General features: G+C 39.9%; 1 protein-coding gene across 18 annotated transcripts in view; it reads right to left on the bottom strand.

The window, feature by feature from the left end:
* The window catches only part of IL1RAPL2 (interleukin 1 receptor accessory protein like 2), a 425448-nt gene that overhangs the window by 155735 nt on the left and 249442 nt on the right, over window positions 1-20271 (bottom strand). For all 18 annotated transcript variants that reach the window (XR_010834812.1, XM_048075288.2, XM_048075281.2 and 15 more), the window contains 2 exons: window positions 11063-11249; window positions 5287-5440 (listed from right to left, as the gene is read on the bottom strand). Coding sequence is in view for 17 of the 18 variants with exons in the window: in XM_048075288.2 (XP_047931245.1) it covers window positions 5287-5440; window positions 11063-11249 (341 nt within the window). In the remaining variant the exon portion in view is untranslated. The remainder of the gene's footprint in view (window positions 1-5286; window positions 5441-11062; window positions 11250-20271) is intronic.

Here is a 20271-nt window from a genome sequence, read left to right as displayed (position 1 = left end):
GCAACAGCAGCAGGTGTAATTTGAAAAGTGAGCAGTGTAATGAGATCTGAAAGAATTTAATTGAAAAACTATGAGCAAAGAGTGAATTCAGGCAGAATCATTCAATTCATGTAGCCATGTGGAATAATTTGTCATTTAGGACAGTCAAAACAAATACTGCTGTATAAATGGCTTTTAGAAACAGCCAAGCATTTTAGCAGTCTATAAGAAGAAAATGATGGAGATGAAGATAGAATTGGGCTTGAAGGAAACTCAGAGGACAGGGCTGCTGGACGGAGCAGCCCAGTAAATCCTGCATGTCATTCCAATACATCACTGGCAGTTTATGAAACTGGTCAGCTGGCCACCTTCTGCTGTCAATTTGGAAAATAATGCTCCAGTACGAGTTCACAAATCACATCAAGGCAAACTCTCCCACCAACACAGCTGTCCATGGAAAAGCACAACCCTGCAAGGCAGCCCCACCTGCCAGGGGAGACCCGGCCGTCCCAGGACACCAGGGCTGGCTCCTTGCTCAGCAGGGCCACCCTTTCTCCATCTTCAGCTTACAGCTACTTCCATCTTCTTACAAGCCTGCTTCCTCACAGACCAGTGCTCCAAAACACGAAAAGGTGCTTATTGAAAATTAGTAAGTTCTGATACTGCTATCTTTATATTTTTATGTTCATTTTTCAAGTTGGATACACTCTTATTCTCTTACTAAACCCTGAGTGGTTTTGTTCAATTTTCATGTTTTAGAAACCCTAAATCACAGGTGCTAACCTCATCTTTTCATCCACAACAAAACTACCAAGAAGCAAAGAGAAAACATTTTTGTTTTATTTTCCTTTTTACAGACTGAAGGGTTACATGTTACTTGCTAAGTGATAATGCTATTGTCATGTTTATTCAGTGAAAAGGGCTGATGAGACTTGTTTCACATCTGTCTGCATAATAGAACAAACCCACGAAGAACTAGTGATGAAAAAGCTGTTTTGTTGACAACCTATTATTCTTAAATGCACCCAAACAGCAAGATGTAGGCATTGCTTATTAGTGCTGTATTGTAGCTCAGGATTTTGTCCCTATAAATATTTTGTGTCAAAATATTTTTCACATATATTTTAGGCTGAAAGCCTTTTCCTTAAAACCACAAAGAATGATAACTTCTGAAGCCTTTTATAATCCTAATCGCCCTCTCCCATACCTTAGCCATCGTAGCAATCCAATGACATATGGGGCCATATACAGTACTCCACCAGCCCTTGCTACAAATGCCTTTCAGCATGTTTGATTTGTGCTCTATTTATTCTACTATTACAACCCAGATTACTTTTCATTTCTTACAGTAGGCAGATGTTATGTTGATGGCTTTCAGTTTCCATCTATGAGACCAGCAAATTATGTATTGTAAAAGGAGTATTTATGTGCCAAACATCCAACATCTGCCATAGCCATGTGACTTACCAGTTGAGCTGCTGGTATTGTGTTACTAAACAAAGACTGCTGAAATCATAGATGGCTTTCCACTTTCACACGGCCAGGAGGCTTTGGCTGCTGACCTTCCATTTGAATTTTCTCAGAAACAGCAATGGGTCTTTGCTTTGGAGCCCAATATCAGAACAAGCAATCACTCACACACTAGTAGGAGCCACTGCTGATAGTTTTCTGGAGACCTCAACTAACAGAAGACATGTCCACTCTCTTGGAAAACACAGCAATCAAAGCTTGCCTGAAAAGTGAGCAACGGCTGCTTTCCAAAGATCAGCAGGTCCTATCTGCTGCATGAAGGGGCCTGGATATTTATATGACCTATGAATTAATTTCTGGATCTTTTAATTTTTATTAGATGCACAATACTTATTCCGTACAAAGAGCTGCATGTATTACACATATCCTATACAAATATTGCTCATTTCTGCCTCCTCTTTTCCCCATGGATTCTGAAAGATCCTGTTTGGAGAGCATAAACACGGCAAGTATGGCAACACATAGAAAAACATGTACGAGATCACCAACTATCACTTGTCTGCATGTAATTCCCACAAAAGTAGACCTCTATTCTACACGTTCCCCACTTGTGACACAATTGCAGGGCTAAAGTAAATAACTTAAATTGACTTAACTGCTATTTCAAGTATTGCATACTTCAGTGGATGCCTGAAAGGCTACAGGGAAACCAACCCAGCCTCCTCTCTACCCATGGCAGTGCAGCTCTCCTTGCTTGAGGGAGCTGTGGAGTTGCCTGTTTCCCTGTCAGAATAACTCTTTGATAACAATTTCAGGTTACCATGGCTGCTGGCAGTGGCCAACAGGGTCTTGCTGTTCAAAATCTGTATTGTTAGCGGAACTCAGGCACATGTACTTTCACAAATGTCAATTCAGGCATGTTAATAAGTAACTGCAATAGAAACAGCATTAGAAAGTCCCTGCAGAGCAAAGAGCCTCTGAAAGCAGTAGGCAAGATCCTTTTCTCCCCATCTGCATTACAGGCTAGCAGAGATAATTCTACCACGGCTTCGCTGGTAAGCCTGCAGCAGTGTTTGCGAACAGTGATTTACACAGAGCAGCGCGTTCAGCAGTCTGAGCTCCGGTCCCATCCTACCTGCTCCTGGTACAGTGGTATGTTTTGATAAGAACTCAGTTTTCAGATAGGGGAATAATGGGGCCCAGTGCACCACCGATTCCAGTGCAAGGAAGACATGAGCATACTGGAACAAGTCTGGTGAAGGACCACAAATGCAATTAAGGAACTGGAGCATCTATCATACAAGGAGAGGCTGAAAGAGCTGAGGTGGGTCCATCTGGAGAAGAGAATGCTCAGGAGGATCTGATCCATGTATATAAACACCTGGTGGGAAGGCATCAAGAAGATGCAACCAGAGTGTTCTTAGTGGTGCCTCACGAAAGAATAAGAAGCAATGGACACACAAAATATACAGTACAAGAAATTCTGTTTGAACATAAGAAAAATCTTTTTTTAGCGTGAGGGTGGTTCAACATGGTGACAGGTTGCCCAGAGAGGTTGTAGAGTCTCTATTCATGGAGATATAATCAGAAGGCGACCAGGCATAGCCCTGGGCAGCCTGCTTGAGCTGATTCTGCTTGAGCTGGGGGTTGGACGGGATGATCTCCAGAGGTGCCTTGCACCTACATCTGAACTAGCCCCAGGGTAAGCAAATTCTCAGGATGTGTGCTAATAACAACAATAATATGTAGTTTTCCTTCTGCCTAAAGTGAGACATATTCTTCAAACAAATCCCTAAATATGTCATGCACCTGCTCCAGCCTGTGATCTTACCTGCCTCAGGACCCACCACCAGCCACGCAACACAAGTAATCCTCTGCTGTTTGTTGTATGAGTTTTCTTTAACACCCCTGCCCCCCCCCCCCAACAAGCTAAAACCACATGCATGTAAAATTCATGAACCAAAACAAACCAGAAACAGGATAAAGAAACTTTACAAAGCACCAAGCTGCATGATCATTTGCTTACATGCCCTGTGTATTACATTTGTAGCTCCTAAGCATACATTCAGGTCATCATCTATACAAACTTTCTAGCTTATTATAGATAACGATAGAAATTTGTCCAGCAAACACACAACATCAGACACGTCTCCAAAACGCTTAAACCTGGAAAAAGTGTTTGGCTAAAATTCATCTATTTTTTTCTATAAGTGGAGATGGTTTCTATATTTCTGACACTGCTGTAATGCTGAATATGTAACATATACACATAGGTGCTGTTATGAACTAAAGGACATTTAATTTAATGCAAATTCCACATCAAATTACAAGGGAAACAATCTTCTGGTTCTCAAGCATTTTGCAAAAAGGAGAACACTTGCATATTTCATACTTATGTTTTTGATAACTCACATCATAAACAACAGAATAAATAACTTTAACACATACTATAGTTAGTTTAGGACAAAGTCATTAGATTGTTAAGTATTAACATACCACACTGTTCATATAATGATGAAGAGAACACACCAGTTCTTACAAGGTCATGATAAGAGGCAGAGCACACTGTCGGTAATCTAAAGAATATCCATCATGTGGAATTGAATTAGATGCATCTCATTTTCACTTTGTCAACCTTACTTCATATTCTGGTTGAAGCATGCTACCTAGGATAGCAACTATCCCCAAGGCATGTATTATATCTTCATTTGACAGGTCTGGGGGCAGGTAGGTCAAATCAATACTTTAGAGATCTGTCCATGGTCCAAAATGGACAATAAAAAATCACAAGATATATGAGTCTGGCACAGAGGAAAAATAACACGTTTAAAAATGAGGAATAATGATAAGAAAATAAAAATGGATTTTGCTGAAATCAAAGGAAAGGATTGTATTTCAAGATCATATTAGAGATACCATACGGACTAATTCTGTTTGGTACAAGAGAATACATTTCTACTTATCACCACTTTATGTAGGACCCATTTTAATCAGTATGTCAGAACACAGGAAAAAAAAAAACTAACCATTTGTTTATATGGTTGTGTGAAAAGGCTGGAAAATCTTAGCTGTTTTCAGATACTTGCAATGTTCCACAGACACTGAAGGCAAAATAATAATTACAGATGTCATACTGTACAGTGGAATGGAAAGGAATCAGGAATGCAGGGGTAGGCAACACTTTTATACCCATTCATTATTGATACTTGACAAAAAGTGATGGAAAAACACTGTTGACTAGATTACTATGTGGACTCAGAAACATAAAATGTATGAACATCCTGATAAGCAGGGTGCTTCTCCTTGACAGCCCAATGTTCCTAACTTCATTCTAGGAATAGGTTGTGCCACAGCCTTCAGTGAAGACAACCCCTAGACTAGAGAAGTTGACCATCGTAAATTAAACCAAAGATAAAATACGTGGAACAATCACTCCAAAAAATAAATTAGTGATTCAAGATGTCCCTTTTGGCTTTGTTATATTCTAGGACAAATCTCACTAGAAGTCTGTTTATATTCACTCAGCTTTTCCTCTATGTAAGCATTAACAATGAAACGGGAATCTGAATTTCTTCCAGCATATGAGCTGAGCTAAAGTCTGTTCTACCCTTTGTTTTAGAATCAGCATTTCCAGGTTTTGTAGAGAGCAAAAGGTAGTGGTCATCTTCTGTGGAATTTTGTAGGTCTTGACCTAAATTTCTCCTAGTCTGAGACTACTTGGCCATTGGGATTTGGTTTGGACTTACTTCTATCAAAGAGATGCACTGACACGTGAAAATAATTTGTATTCATTTTAAAAGTTTGTTTTTTCTATTGGCATAAAACAAGAATTCTTACCAGTAACCTTCAATTCAACTGTTCTTCGTATAAGCTTGCCTTCGAACTTCAGTTCACAGGTATAATTTCCTCCATCTTCTTCCTGGACTTCTTGTATTAAAAGAATATTTCCCTTTTGAATTACAATACTTCTCCACATTTTTGGCTTACATTCCTGCAGAAAAAAAAACAGCAAAAAAACACTGCAATATTTCCCAGCTTGTATGACATAGGACAGTGTTGCCTGATCAGATTTTCAGTATTATATACATAAGTAAACAACCTCAATATATTTTGCAATTAAAATTCAAATCTAATTCCAGAAAGCATGGAGATCTGGAACTGGAATTAATCTGAAGACAGAAATTACACAGAATTGTTTTTAAAGTTCAGCAATTCCCACTGTATCACATGGGCCATGTTTAATACGTGGTGCCCCGAAGCAATGGCTAAGTATTTTCTCTTTTTCATGATGGACAACTGCCAAGATCTTTATTTTAGGATGGACCATTAAAACACATCTCTGTTTGAAGGGAGCGTAAGCAACATCTGTTAAGAGTTAGCCTGGAGACAGACTTTACGCAGTCTCAGCCTCATTTACCAACAGAAGAACACAGGAAGAACAGCAGCAGTTTTTTGAGCAGGAGAATTTAAGAAACCTGGTTTCCTTATGGTCTTGTGTCTCATCAGTGGCTTCTCTCGCATCTAATGAGGTGTGAGCTCTGATTCAGCCTTTTCCCATCCCTGGACTCTTTGTAGCATCACCCCGTGTGCGTCATCTGGTAGAGTACGTGGTTCTGATGGTCTGCAACTTCTACTGACTTTCTCAGGCAGACGTCAGATTTAGGTTCATCCCTATGCATTGTAGTCCTACTGGAACAGCATTTGAGTCCTGTACAAAGTGTGTTACGCTGGACGAGATGGCTCTCTTTTTCCTAATGTACTGCATCCTTGCAACCAGACCAGTCCCTTTCCACACTAATGGTACTCAGGCTACCTCTTGAAATGCTCTGAACCACTGTGCATGGACACGATCCTACCACTGTCTCTTTAAAATGGTACCTTAGGATTATATGTTTATTGCCTCTCAGTAGCTTTAGCATCAAGTCTGTTCTGCACACAAACAAAATCATGCCTTTCTCAGTTCTCTAAAACACTGAGTACTCTGGTTAATTCTGCTACCCAGAGCATACAAAGCAGCACAGTTAGGACTCAAGTACCTTTAATGCCATTTATTCCCTCTCTCAAGGTGGCAACATGGAACAAGCTCTCAGACTGCGAATAACAATCCTGCATCACCATCAGCAGCAGGCTCACCAATTTCAGAAATTCACATAAACAGCCCTGATCTACACCCCATTTTCTGTTTGTCTGCAATAGCAGTGTCAAACATACAGCAAACAAAACAAAACAAAGCTTTCTTTTAAGAAACAACCAAACAAGAAAATATGTTGACATTCAAATATAGAGAATGACAGCAAAGGATTGGAATGACATAAATATCATTTTTTCATGAGACTCCATACACGCTCTAAATCTACAATGTCGGTTTCTAAAGGAGAATAATAAAGAAGTAAAAAGGCAAGACAGTGAGCTTCTGCCCTTGCACCTGCAAATTGAGCACTGAAGCAATTATCCCTCTTTCTAATAGGTCAAATTCAGTTACAATGTAGTCAAGTACAGAATACCTAAGCTGTGCAATTCCATTGCAGGTAGCAGTGTTCATGTTATTTTTCTATCTCCAAAGATAAAAACGTCGTCTTGCATGTGAACTTCAGCTAACAATGATGAAACACAATGCTCACAATCCAGATCCTTTCTGCTGTGCTAAAAATCTGAGCTTAGTTTTGTTACTAAATTACACTGACATGGCTTGAGACTCATGTGGGGAACAGATCTGAGCAGGAAAATGGCGTAAAGCCCTATCTGATTTGCACTCAATTTTCAGACCTATTTACAGGTGCAATGGAGTTGCATCAACCATCTACTTGGAGTAAGTAAATCTGAAGTCTGGGCAGAGAATATGATTCAATTCTATTCAATCCTAATTTAGAAGGAATACAATTCTAGGAATAAACACAGTAAGCATATTTCAGATAGGCAGCCTTGCAGTGCAACACTGGAAGACCCTGACATAAATATGTTACCAGTTTAATAGTCTGTATGTTTATTTTTAAAAGTACACAAATGAAGAGACTGAAAAGATGCATTTTCATATGCTTTATAGTTTTATAAACTACATGTTCATAATAAGAAGGGTGACATCTTTACTACTATAGAAATTAATGATTTAGCATGATGTTTGTGCTGTTGTGGTTTTACAGTGAAAAATTGTTCCACTAACTTCCTTTTCTTGTCTACTTAAAATACTTCATATTAAAGAATGATTTATAAGCCTCCCATTGCCAAATTTTAGCTAATTATTTTTGTCTACTGACTATATAGGCTTTTTAAATACGTGTTGAAAATGCCTCCTTTATCCTGCCTCTTTTTTTCACAGACCAGTTCAATCCACAAAACAAAAAAAGGCAAAAAAGGAGAAAGCTACGAAATCATAAAGATGTCTATTTAAAGCAGAAAACAAACAAAAAAAGGCCAGGATCGAGCCAATAAAAAAAAATAACTAGTCTTCATTTTGTGGAAACAATCTAGATTTTGCTGTCAAAGGTCTACTAATTTCACTAAAACAGTAAGTGCCCAAGTATAAGACTGTTGCTTGCTTAATCAATTGCTTTTTTTCTGCTTTTGCATTATGTTTACCTGCTGGGAGAATGTAAAAGTTTTTTTTCTAGCCTATGTATCCTCCATAGACATTTTAAATGTTTTTTTATTTGTTTGCTTGTTTGTTTTCCCCCAAAATAATTAATTAGAGAGTTATTACGCTGCTGCTTCTTCTCTTCCTGGAAATGTAAGTGGCAGCACCTCAATAACTCTATTTTTTGTAGGGTAAATAACAACTATTGTCCTTCACCCGCCATTTTGATTGTTTTCACAGCCCTTCCTTCAACCCACCAGTAGGCAAGAGGTGGCGGAGATGGATTAGGGCCCTGCTTTCTAGATGTAATATACCTTTTTCCTCTGCCAGTTGATTTTTCTTGAAACTGCTCTTACTGTTAAATCCCATTCATTCAATCATGCCTTGGCATATACATTTATTTAAAAAAAAAATCCTTATACTTCTTGTCAAAACAGTTCTAATGGGCCTAACAGAGCTGTGTGTATATCAATGGCATTAACTGTGGAAATCTTTCAAAAGAAATATTTCATGCGCTGTAATTCTAGCCAGAAGTGAAGTTCATACTACTGTTAAAAAAAAGCCCTGATAGCAAATGTTTTAGCATTACTTACTGGGTGCGTATGTAGAAATCTACTCAGGCATAATTATTTTAAGAGTGTATTTAAATTACAGTTAACTCCCTCTAAATTGATGCAATTATTGGCTCTGATTCATTAATCTCTGCACACAGAGAAGGCTTCTGGAAGGCAGGGTGAGTCCTGCACACTGTGAGCTGGCAGCACTGGTGTCTTTTCTGATATCAGTTCATCAGTCAGAAGTCCAAATTCCCCAACTATCAGGGGACTGACAGTCTCTCTTGCGTCCACAAGGATTTTTCTTTTCAGACAAAGAATAAAGGAAGAACCTTCAGGACTTCCTCATATATATTTATGCGCTATTCTATTTTGGACAATTTATACTCTCCCCGTGAAAATCTTCTCTAAATATTTCCGCATAATGAAAAGCAATTGCCTCCAATGCCTCTGCAGCAGATTTACATGGGAAGATGGCTGACTATACCTTCATGGATACGTTAAACGCGAACACAAAGTTACAGGGTAATAAATTGAAGATCTACAATATTATGTCTGGAAATAGATGCATTCTTTGGGAAGTGAGGATCAGGCCCTAAACTGAAATATCACATTACACTATTTTTTGGGAGAAGGGACCTGTTTTTTGTCACACACATCACCTAATGTAGCATGATTTTAAGTACTAGACTGCAGTTTCTAAGGGTAACCCCAGTGCTCACCATATTATCTTGAAATCTACGTAATTATATATTTTCTAGAAACGACTTCAGCTCTTCTGAAGAGGCAGATTTCTATTAATAGTTAGTACTACTATACCCTCTAGAATATTTTTCTAAATTCTGTTTCAGGATTATGTTTCAAGGGATAACCTGACAATGCTATAACCTTCTGCATAACATTAACGTTGACATTTCACGTTACTGAGCTTCCTGACTCCGGTCCAGATAATAGAGGTGTTATCTAAGAACTGAACTGATAGCACCTTATTGTTAATAATAAATAAGGAGGTATTTGTAGTAGGTTATTCCATTAATGTCTCTTTACATTATCAAGCCAGACTAAAGACTGTTGACCTGGACTGTCTGCTATTATCCAACCGTATCAATTCCCATCAATTTCACCACAGCGATGACTTGTCAGTCAGCTGTCACACTCCGCCTGGTGCCACCAACCTGTGTGAGCAACCCAGGTAACGCGTGTGGCTGTATGGAACCAAACCTCTTCCTTCCCTGTTCTTGGACAGCACAAAGCATCAGTGATGTGGGGTTGCACATGCATCTTTCTTAGGCTGATTTCTGCTCCATGGCTGCTGAAGGTTATCCCTGCCAGATTATTTTTGCAGCATGCTATTGTACAACAAAGAGGTCTCAGTGGTCAGGTGTTCAGTAATACCTAGGTAGACAGGGCAACAAGCAGCTTCTCTTTGGTACCCTTTTTTCTATTGAGATTTCAGGCTTAAGTGAATACAAATATTTTATGCATGAACAGCACTGAAGATATTCACCCATATGCTGAGAGAAACAGCTTCAATGGCTGAAAGAAAATTTTTGTTTATACTGACAATGGGTTATGGCACGTTTTGTTACTATAAGCTAGAACGTGAGATTTCTGTAGCTCTGCACGTAACACTTATTTCACACAAAATAATCATCTTTAAAGAATGTTAAGGTTGCTAAATCAAGCAAAAATTTAGGATTTAACTGCTTTGTGCATTTCTGTCTTCATTACCTGAACAAGGTTTGTCCAAAACTCATCCTCCTCTTATCCCTGTAGTCCAAACTCTATATTTCACTGATCCCACTGAGATCTTCCTCTTGTCCAACTACTATTTCTTGTTCCCTCTGACTCTCATCTCTTTATTCCTCCCCATTGTTTCCTGCAGCTCCTCATACCCAACGGCTTTTCAAATATCAGACTTTGGTCCATGTCCAGACAAAATGTGAAACTTGTCAAGACCTTGGTTCGGTCTTGGTACCTGATGTCTACCTGACAGACAACCTGCATTTTAGTCATTGTCCAGTTCTCTTGTAGAGCTACAGCAACACATCAATGTTTCTGCTGCTTAAAGTGCTGTGTGATACTTGATAGGCCTTAGAGAAGGTACAGCCAGCACACTCACCTGCTGAGTAATAAAAGTATCTAGCAGACTTCAGTTAAAATTAACAGACCTCAGTAAAATTACTTAATGAACCTCAGCAAAACTAAATTTATCTCTGTGAAATTACCCAACGGACTTTGGTAAAACTCAACAGGCCTTGGTAAAATTACCCAACAGATTTCATAAAAATTAATTGGGCAGCACTGCTGAAGCTGACAGTTTTGATAAAACTTTGGCTCCATTTTAGGTTGCCTCCCTTTGTTTCTACTAGAGCAGCAGGTATGGAGACATCCCACCAAAGTGAAAACTGGCACAGAGGCACAGTGGTTAAAGCAGTGGAAGTTTTGTATAGCTTCAGCACAATAGCAATAACACAGCAGTAGTTACCTTGTACCATACAACATCTGGCTCTTGACTGGCTGTTTTGTAATCCTCAATATCAGGACAGGAGATTGTCTTTCTCTTAGTGACTTCTGATTTTTCCAGATATCTGATCTTGCTGTTGTAGCAAAGCCCAGATTCATTCTCAGCTACTGTCAAGGACATGGACACCTTCATGCAATACGTTGAGTTTCTGCAGGGACAGAAAGATGACGTCATTTATCTTACCCACACACACACACTTTTATTTTTTTTTAACCAAGTTTGTTTCAGTACAGTAAGTTTCCTTGTTAAACACTGATCTTCACAAACACTTCAGTGACACATTTGAACAGTGGCTGTCATACTGTGCATTTACTGCATTACTAAAAGACATAAAGGCTCATTTCTGGCTTACTATGAAGATTACTGGAGAAATTTCGTTGACAAGTGATCTAACCCAGCACATCAGCTCTTTTGATCTCGCAAGCCTACAGACAGGAAACTGTTGCCACCTCAAATGTTGGTTGGAATGCACTGATTCATCATTTCCATTTCCTCTACATGCCACAGACACTCCTCCTCCTTCAACTTCAGGAGATTTCACACCAGTATGCAGCACTTTAACAATTAAGATGAAGGGTTATTACTAGCTTGTGCTAGATGTTAAACATCATGGAGACAGAATTCCTCCCTCTGAAGGAACTGCCATATAAAATCCGACAGCGTACAATGGGGGGGTTGACCTTGTCCAGCTGCCCACCCAGCTGCTCCCTCACTCCCCCTCAACAGGGAAGGGAGAAGAAAATAAGATGAAAAAGCTCGTGGGTCGAGATAAAACAGGGAGATCACTTACCAGTTACTGTCATGGGCAGAACAGATTTGACTAGGAAAACATTATTTTGATTCGTTGCCAACTAAATTAGGTTTAGATGGGTGAGAAAGACAAAAAAAAACTAAAACACCTTCCCCTCACCCCTTATTTTCACTCCTCTGCCTCTCCTCCCACTAGTGGTGCAGGGGAAGGGCATGGTGGCCATGGTCAGTGCATAACAGCTCCTCCCTGCTGCTCCTTCCTCCACACTCATGCCCTGCTTCATGCTCCACGGGCCGCAGGCCTTCACAGACTGCTCCAGCACGGGCTCCTCTCCATGGGCTGCAGTTCCTTCAGGGCACATGCCCCAGCTCCAACATGGTTTCTCCACAGGCCGCAGGGAGCCCCGGGCCTGGAGCACCTCCCGCTGCCTCCTGCCCTGACCCCAGTGCCCCAGGGCTGTTCCTCACACTTTTCTTCCTCACAGCTGTGTAGCCTTTCTCCTTTTTTCAGATACATTTCCCCCAGTGCCACTGCTGGGCCCAGCCCTGCCCTGTGGTGGGGCCACTGGAACCAGCCTCTCCTCACAGCACCCTGCAGGCCCGCTGCCCCGCCTGGGCACCGGCACCCAGCACATATGTGCAAATCATATTTTGGCATTAAAATATTGAAAAATGCAATCCCTTAGCAATTAAAACCATTCCCTACTCTATCATGAAAGATCCCTGATAGGGTTAAACCCAGGCAAGTGGTTTGGGAGCTGTCTAAGCTTATTTTTTTTCCTTAATATCAGGCTAGAATAAACACAACCAACCCAGCTCCTGTGCCTCATGATCATGAAAACAGGATTAAATTAAATTCCTTCAGACTCACATCTTTAACAGAGTTATCAGGCACACAATAAAAAACCCAAACCAATGTTTGTTGTGGTGTTAATGTAAAGCATTTGCACTTTGCACAGGATTGTTGCAACCCAGACTGTCAGCTTTTGGCCTTCATTAGGTGTGATGGCAAACAGAGTCCTTTAAAAGCAAACTACAAAGTACAAGCAACAATATAATGAGGTTCTTCCTCCCACCGTGCATCATTTTGTCATTTTAATTGACTACACCATAACCAAAAAGCCTGAAGTACATCTGACATGCTGGGTGGTTACTCCCATCAAAGGGAGCTGTGGAGTCTCTTGCAGAAGATATTACGGCTTTGCTGCCGCCTCTTCCATCGCAGCTCTGCTGCAAACAACTTCAGACGAGGCAATGGCACGGCAGACAATTTTTGTTGTGCCCTATGCACATGGAAAGCAATCTATCAGTCAAACTTTGACACTAATGGTACTGGATGCCTACTCCCTCCAAATGGACTCATGACAATGCTTTGAATTAAAACAAACAAAAAAAATCCTGCGTGCTCCGTAACAAGTCTTCTTTTTAGGCACTGTTTGAACAACATGTCACCCTGTCAAGTGAGCCCGTAGTTAGGAAGAAAATAAAAAGGCCTAAAGGGGCACTTCATCATGGCTCTACGCTTCATGCTAAACAAGTGCTGACAGAACAGCGTGCAAATGGCTTGTCAAAGGCATGCTGTGAGCAGGTATTTGCAGAAGATGGCATCTGCAAGGCAAATCAATGAGCGATCTTCTGAAACCTTCAGCTTTCAAAGTCATCAGAGTTAGGTATTCAGCAGAACAGACCGTAACACGGGGTTCCCAACCGAAGCATCTTACAGCAGATCTCCCCACAGGGCTGTCTGCCAGACTGAGGCAGGGCTACTCCTCTAACGGGGAAACTGAGGCACAAAGAGACACTCAAGAGTGCGGGACAGGTCCCAGCGCTGAAGTTGCCTTCCAAATCTCAGATTAGCCCCCTTCTGCCTTCACACTGTCCACATGAGCAACAAATGCCACTGACATGAAAATATGCTGCAGGAAATACTGAATTTGCCACACACTCCCCATTCCCGCTCCCAGATCTTCAAAACACCGCATGAACATTCACGTAATGAAGTCAGCAGGTATTTTATCTGTCCCTCACCTTAGAGAAGAAAGGCTCTTGGTGCACTGCCATGCTCTGTTTCAGTTGAGAGGCTATGGAAAAGTCTCATCCTCACAAACTACATGAATTACACTTCTACTTGAAACAAAAGTTATCTGGACTAAACAAGATGCATCATTTTAGTTGGCCTTTTCAGAAATACCTACATGATTTGTGGAACATAAGGCAGCTTTCTTCTAAACTACTTGCTTTTGAATAGGGTTGCCTTCTTTGTAAGAAAATAAAACATACTTGGAAAATTTCAACGCTTTCTAATGCAGCCCTGAAATCCACAAAAAAAAGGGTGTGACTATGTATAATCAATAGTAATAAATCAGGAATGATTATTTAACTTTCCTGAATAACTATAAGTATTACTAGGGGCAAATAAGGTCACATGCTCTTAGTAATAATGATCAACGCTAATCAAGAATAATTACTTTGAATAGCTGACCATTACTCAGTGTTATTTAATAGTACTGTATTTTCTGCTAATAATCTTGCGTTATTTAGATTGTATTTTGAACAGGGCTGGAGACTACTTCTATTTAAAATGCTTCCTGAAACCACGACCTAAAAATGTAGTACTCTTTTCACTAGTTACAATTAGAATTGAGAAAACTAAGTGCCTGGTGAGCACTATCACTTTTGTTCATACTCCATGACCAAGACAATAAATCTGTTCAGATTCATGATGAAGAAAGCCCTCACTAAGCCAACAGCAATAGACTTGAAAGCTTTATGAATGCTTCTTCACCAGCCACTCCTGTTAGCACTACTGATGGTAATTCAACAAAGAGCAACTTCTGCAATTGCAGGAGTTCCAGTTAATAAAGCAACAGCCTTCCTTTAATCTAGTCAGTTTGGGATAACAGTTCCATTTCAGTCATGTGTAAAACAAAACAGCAGTTTGATCAACCTTGCCGTTTTTCTCAGTTTTGAAGCAGAAGCCTTGGAGTCATTGTTTATAGAGGATGTGAGCCATTCCTTCGTTTGCTAGGGAAGCTAATCCCCAGGTTGGTATGGATTTCACCACACAGTCCTCTAAGCAGGGTGGTGGGTCTGTGTTCACTTTTCTTGGAGATTTCTGTGTCTACTACCTTTCTATCAGCCCAGGTGCTACGAGACAGTGTCCTAAAAAAATACACTACCTATGGCTTAACCAGAGGATTCCTATGGAATTGACCATGCTCATTTTACATTGAAATTAGTAGATGAACCAGTTTATTTTCCTATGCAGAATGAAATTTGCAATTTGGATTGTAATTTGCAGGGAAATGTGGCTTTGGTTTCCTGGCAAACAGGAACGTACTGTCTCCTGTCCCTTGTGGGGCCTGAGACATAAAGGGGTTCTCTAGCAGGTGACAACTCAAGTGAGAAGTCAGGAAAGGTCAACAATGTAGACAAGTCATTGGTCACTACAATGTTTTACTTCTACAACCTAGATAGGAAAATTATGGTGCAGGTCAGAGGTGATGGAAACTCACCTACAGAGGTCCTTCAGGAAGCCCACGAAGCTGCTGCGCTGGGATGGATCCAGCTCTTCCTTTCCAACTGTTTTAATGACCTCTGTGTCCACCAAGGGTTCTCCTTAACTGAGCTACATTTGTTTCTGGTAATGGTTGTTTTTTGTTTGTTGTTGTTGCTTTGTTTGTTTTATATTTTAATAAAGACATGCAGACTGACATGAATCCTCCATTTCTTGCTTTTCTTCTTCTCAAAGCTAAGCGAATGGCCTATTACAGGAATTACAGAATTATAAAACAGAGCATCTATTTTTGTTTTCAGTACACAGTCATGGAACTCAGTGGAGGAGGTCAGTGCTCCCAGCAGTTTGGAGACTGGCAGGACAGGTCACCACATTTAATGAGAGAAGCTGGAACATGCAAGAAACAAAAGGATCAGCAAAGCCAGTAAGCTGGGTTTTGCTGTCAGAATTGGTGAGTGAACGATCAAAAAGGATGCATCTTCCAGGTGGCTCGGGAGGATGCTGGAGGGCTTGTGGAGGTAATCACAGTATCAAGAGAGACTGAGTCATATAAAACTCAAAGAAGAGAGTATCATTGACTACATGCCACCCAAAGGAACCTGAGAGACTGCAGAGAGCCCACTTTCCACATGTAAAGGAAATAAGCCAATGAGTTTTGAAGTGTGTCTTTTAATAATTTGTGTTTTGTGAAAGGTATCCAAAGCGTTCATCCTCCCCGGGACTCAATTACCAGTGGTTTCCTTGTCTACAAGCAGTAGCAGTGGTCATACGAGGAATGGAAAAGGGGAAGAAAGAATCGTTCTGCAGTACAAAGAAAAAAATTGTAAAGTCTTATGTTTCCACAAAAACTAAGATTTACAATTCCCTATTTCAAGGAGCTAGTTATAAGCTGGGCCTACTCTTTAGACTGAAAATGCGAAAAAGGGTTTAGCTTTTTCAGAGTTCACAAAGCAGTTTTCCTCTGTTCTGGTGGCAAGGCATTCGTAATTCCCAGACCACCTGGAACTGGCTCTGAAACACAAACTGAAGCCAGCTCAGAATCCAATAGAAAAACACAGGCAAAAACAAGGGAGCTTAACAGGTCTCAAAGCAAACAAAATCATGAGTTTGGCTTCACTTCAAAGCAAGGACGAGAGGAAAAAGGGAGGAAACAGAGAAATGGTTAAGAAGGGCATTTGAAATTGAAGTGGCAACCCCTAATTATTTTTTACTTTGTTTGGATTCAACACAATTCATCAGCCCTAAAGCTGAATTCAAATTACAGAAAACATTCATGACTTTGTCAAAACTGTTTTCTTCAGCATTTGTGGTTTCTACCAGTCAGGGAGGTTTGTTAAAAGAGTCAAGTAAAACAATTTTGTCTCTAGTATGCAAGGGACATACCCTCTCTCAAGTTTATCCACTGTCTTATAAAGAGGAAGTTGGCAAAGTGGTTGAATATTTTATTTATATCTACTAGATTGAAAACCACCCCAAAATTAGAATTGCATATTTATACAAGAGGATTCGCTTTTTTTTTTTAATTGCAGTGTCAGTTTGCATTCCATATTTATTTATTAAAGTTCTACGACTCTAATATGGTGGTAGATCCAAAAGCTGGGAAGTGTACGTATTAAAGCAATTCTCAGGATATAGCACAGCTCAGACTTAGACCTCTCCCAATATACCTAAACACTCTGCCTGTCTGTTTTAATGACTTTTTCCACTGGCATAGTGAAATACTTATTACAGGTCTGTGTAAGCCATCCCCTGCATTTATCTTTGCTCGTTCTGAATTAAATGAACAACAGCAACAACAGCAACAACCGTTTTTATGTCTTGAGGTCCAGAGCAATTAATCCACTACCAGCTGCTATTAGAATGTGTTACCAGCTTTCAGACCTAACTGAACAGTTGATGGTTTTCCTCTCTTTTCATGAGAATTTTTATCATTTTATTCCAGTTTAAATTTCACACTTGACATAACTATTACCAAGTCATTTTATTGGTACCTGAGATTGTTTCACCCAGATCAACGAGCTCATGGTTTGCCAATGTGTTTAAAGACAAATAAGTAATTTATTGTTTTTTTTTGTTGGTTTTTTTTTTTTTCAGATGACATAAATGTAGCCTCTTTCCTAAAAACGAATAAATTTTTACTCTTCCAAGGTTTCGCTCCAGCATTACCTTATTTCTCTGCAACTACAACTTTTGTGTGTCTGGGGTCATTGCCTTGAAGAGATCGAATTCTTACTTACGGTGTCAGAGGTTACAAATCCCAATTATTTTCAAAGTTTTGAAATTACCCTATGTGCTGCATTATTTTCTTGCTATCATTTTGTCAAGTGAAAGAGCAATACCTGAAGTGGAACAATTCAACAGTTTAATATTGCAGTAGATGCTCCCTGAACGACATACCATGAGGCACAGTGATTCTGTGGCATGTGTGTGATAGCTGGGCCTTGGTGCAACTCCAGACACTCCTGTCTTGTAGTCTGCTTGCTCATTTGCTTTTATAACTGCAATTCTAATCCCAGCTCCTATTCATGATAAGGAAAAATCCTCATTCCATATTAGATCTCCTTTAACATCTGACCGGTTTTCAGGATCCTGCTAGTAAAAGAAAACGTCATGGAAGTATGATCTCAGAAAATTAAGTGCAGGATGCTAAAACAGTACCATGTTACAAATCCAATATTCTTCCACTATTTCTACCTCCTTTGAACCTCCAAGAAACCTGTGTTGTGAATCCAGATGGAAGTGCCATTCAAATGCCCGTTCCTTCAGGTAGAAAAAGTATTTGTGCTGAGCTAACCCATCACACTTAAGAATTTTTAGTCCTTCTGTACATCTTTACTCCTCAGACAATCATCACACAAGACTTACTAGAGACAAGATGACAATTTGACTTACACATACTAGATGTCCCAGAGGCCTATGTCTTACAATGAAGAAAAACTAAAACATCACTATTCAAAAGACAGAACTTCTGAGAACTTACTGAAGGGTAATCTTAAAAGGCTTACAGTGATGACAGCTTGAAAAACAGATATCCAAGAATGTCTCCACAAGTTAACAATCAGGAATATAGTTCTCACCAGAGGCACTTAACTGCAAGACCTGTATTTCTCACAGTGAGTTTAGCTCTGTTTAGGGAGTTTTTAGGCTTCTTGGATACTGGGATAGAGAAGAAAAGATGTTTGGATCTAGCAGTTCAGTAAAGTTTCTCTCAGTTGGATCTATCTCATTAAAGCGTAGGTAAGTTTACATTTAAGTTGGATTTGAGCTAACGTCCTTATTAAGAAGGAAATGTGACGCAGAAATGTCAGAACATGCCTAGTGCAGTCAGTGATATAGGCCATAACAGCAAGCCCGTGATTTGAAAACTCAGGAATTATCTCTAGCACCATATTTCTTAAATCTCTCTGAGAACAGGAAGCGGCACACAGCCTGATTTGCACATGGTTAAATGCCTGGAGGTGCCACTTCTTTTCTAATTGCCTTCACACAAACAAACAGCGGTCCTGCTGAACTCTGCATCATGACAGCAGCAATCAAAAACCACACCAATCACCAGTCAGTCATTACAACAGGGACTAATTGGGCCCAGGGGAAACTCTCCTAGCACTTAAGTTGAATCACACAGGTTAAAAGCGCTCCTTGCTTTCTTTTAAAGTCTTCAAGAGTGCTAGTTACTAGAAATAAATAAGTAAAAATATAATTAATAAGAGAGAAAAAATGCAGAAGCCCAAAGAACACAAAGCTATCTTGGCACATTGCACCTAAGCTCACAAACTATCTTGTCTCTACCAGCTTCAACACATCCTGTTTCAGCAGGAAAAAAAAAAAAAAATCTTACAATTGCCTGGGATTGCTATTAGGGAAAATTTCTTCCTTGCCCTCAAGTATTACAAAGCAGCATGCTGCCCCGAAGTTTGCTACTGCAAATGACTAAGACCTTTTCATTTATTTTCTAATAATTTTCTGGTAAAACTCTGTATATTACTGTTAAATTATATTCTTTTACTGAAAAGACCCATTACGAATGACATAAATTTGAGGCGCAGGGACAACTGCTTCCATGAACGAATATATTAAGAAATCCCCTTCCAATAATTTTGTGTTTGCAATACCCTGGTTCTGAGAGCATTGAACATTTTCTCCTTTATTTCTTCCAACGCACGCACGGGTGAATTAGTGTATCTACTCTTTGCTTTATTGTTAGACACCTAGCACATAAAACAAAGGTTGAGTTCAGGATACCCATTAGATATGTCTGCACTGCTAAACCTCACTGATTTTGTTGCCTGAAGGAATAAAACCTGTGGAGTATATCCTTCATCATGTATGTAAGTCCTATTTGTAGATGCAGTGAGGAAAAGCAAGTCCCCCTCAGTTTGTAAACAGGCAATCGAGCACATAAAACAATGGAAGTTATTATCTGATGGGTTATAAAAAGAATGCTATCATGAATAAACATGATTTGAATGTCATTATGCCAACTGGCAGGGAGAGCTGTTTGAGTTCTGCAGCTGAGTCCTCCTGACTGTCTCTCTTACCTTAACGGTTTTTTTGCTAGAAAAGAAGAAATTATCCACTGAGATCACTTACAAAATACCAGTTTTATTCCCTACATATCTGTCACCTTGTACTTTGGGCATGATGGATTTTCTCAGGAAAACTTCCATTTGCCTGTCCTCTCCCAGGACACACACAATGTTGCCTACTGACATTATGGTTACAGCTGGCTTTGATGCAGGTTTCAACAGGAGTGGTACATGGGTAAGCACATTCTCCTCCTTTGCTATTTGGAGAACAGCAGGGAAATGAACCCCCCTGATATGCTGGAGAAGAGAGGGCTGAGGATGGCTGAATAATCTTGGCATCCGGTCTCCTGAAGGCAAAGGTAACTCGGTGAGGAAGC

The sequence above is a fragment of the Anser cygnoides genome, chromosome 13 (assembly GCF_040182565.1).
Source record: "Anser cygnoides isolate HZ-2024a breed goose chromosome 13, Taihu_goose_T2T_genome, whole genome shotgun sequence".
NCBI classification, from domain to species: domain Eukaryota; kingdom Metazoa; phylum Chordata; class Aves; order Anseriformes; family Anatidae; genus Anser; species Anser cygnoides.
Note: the sequence above shows the minus strand (reverse complement) of the source record. Positions and strands in the feature narration are given on the sequence as shown.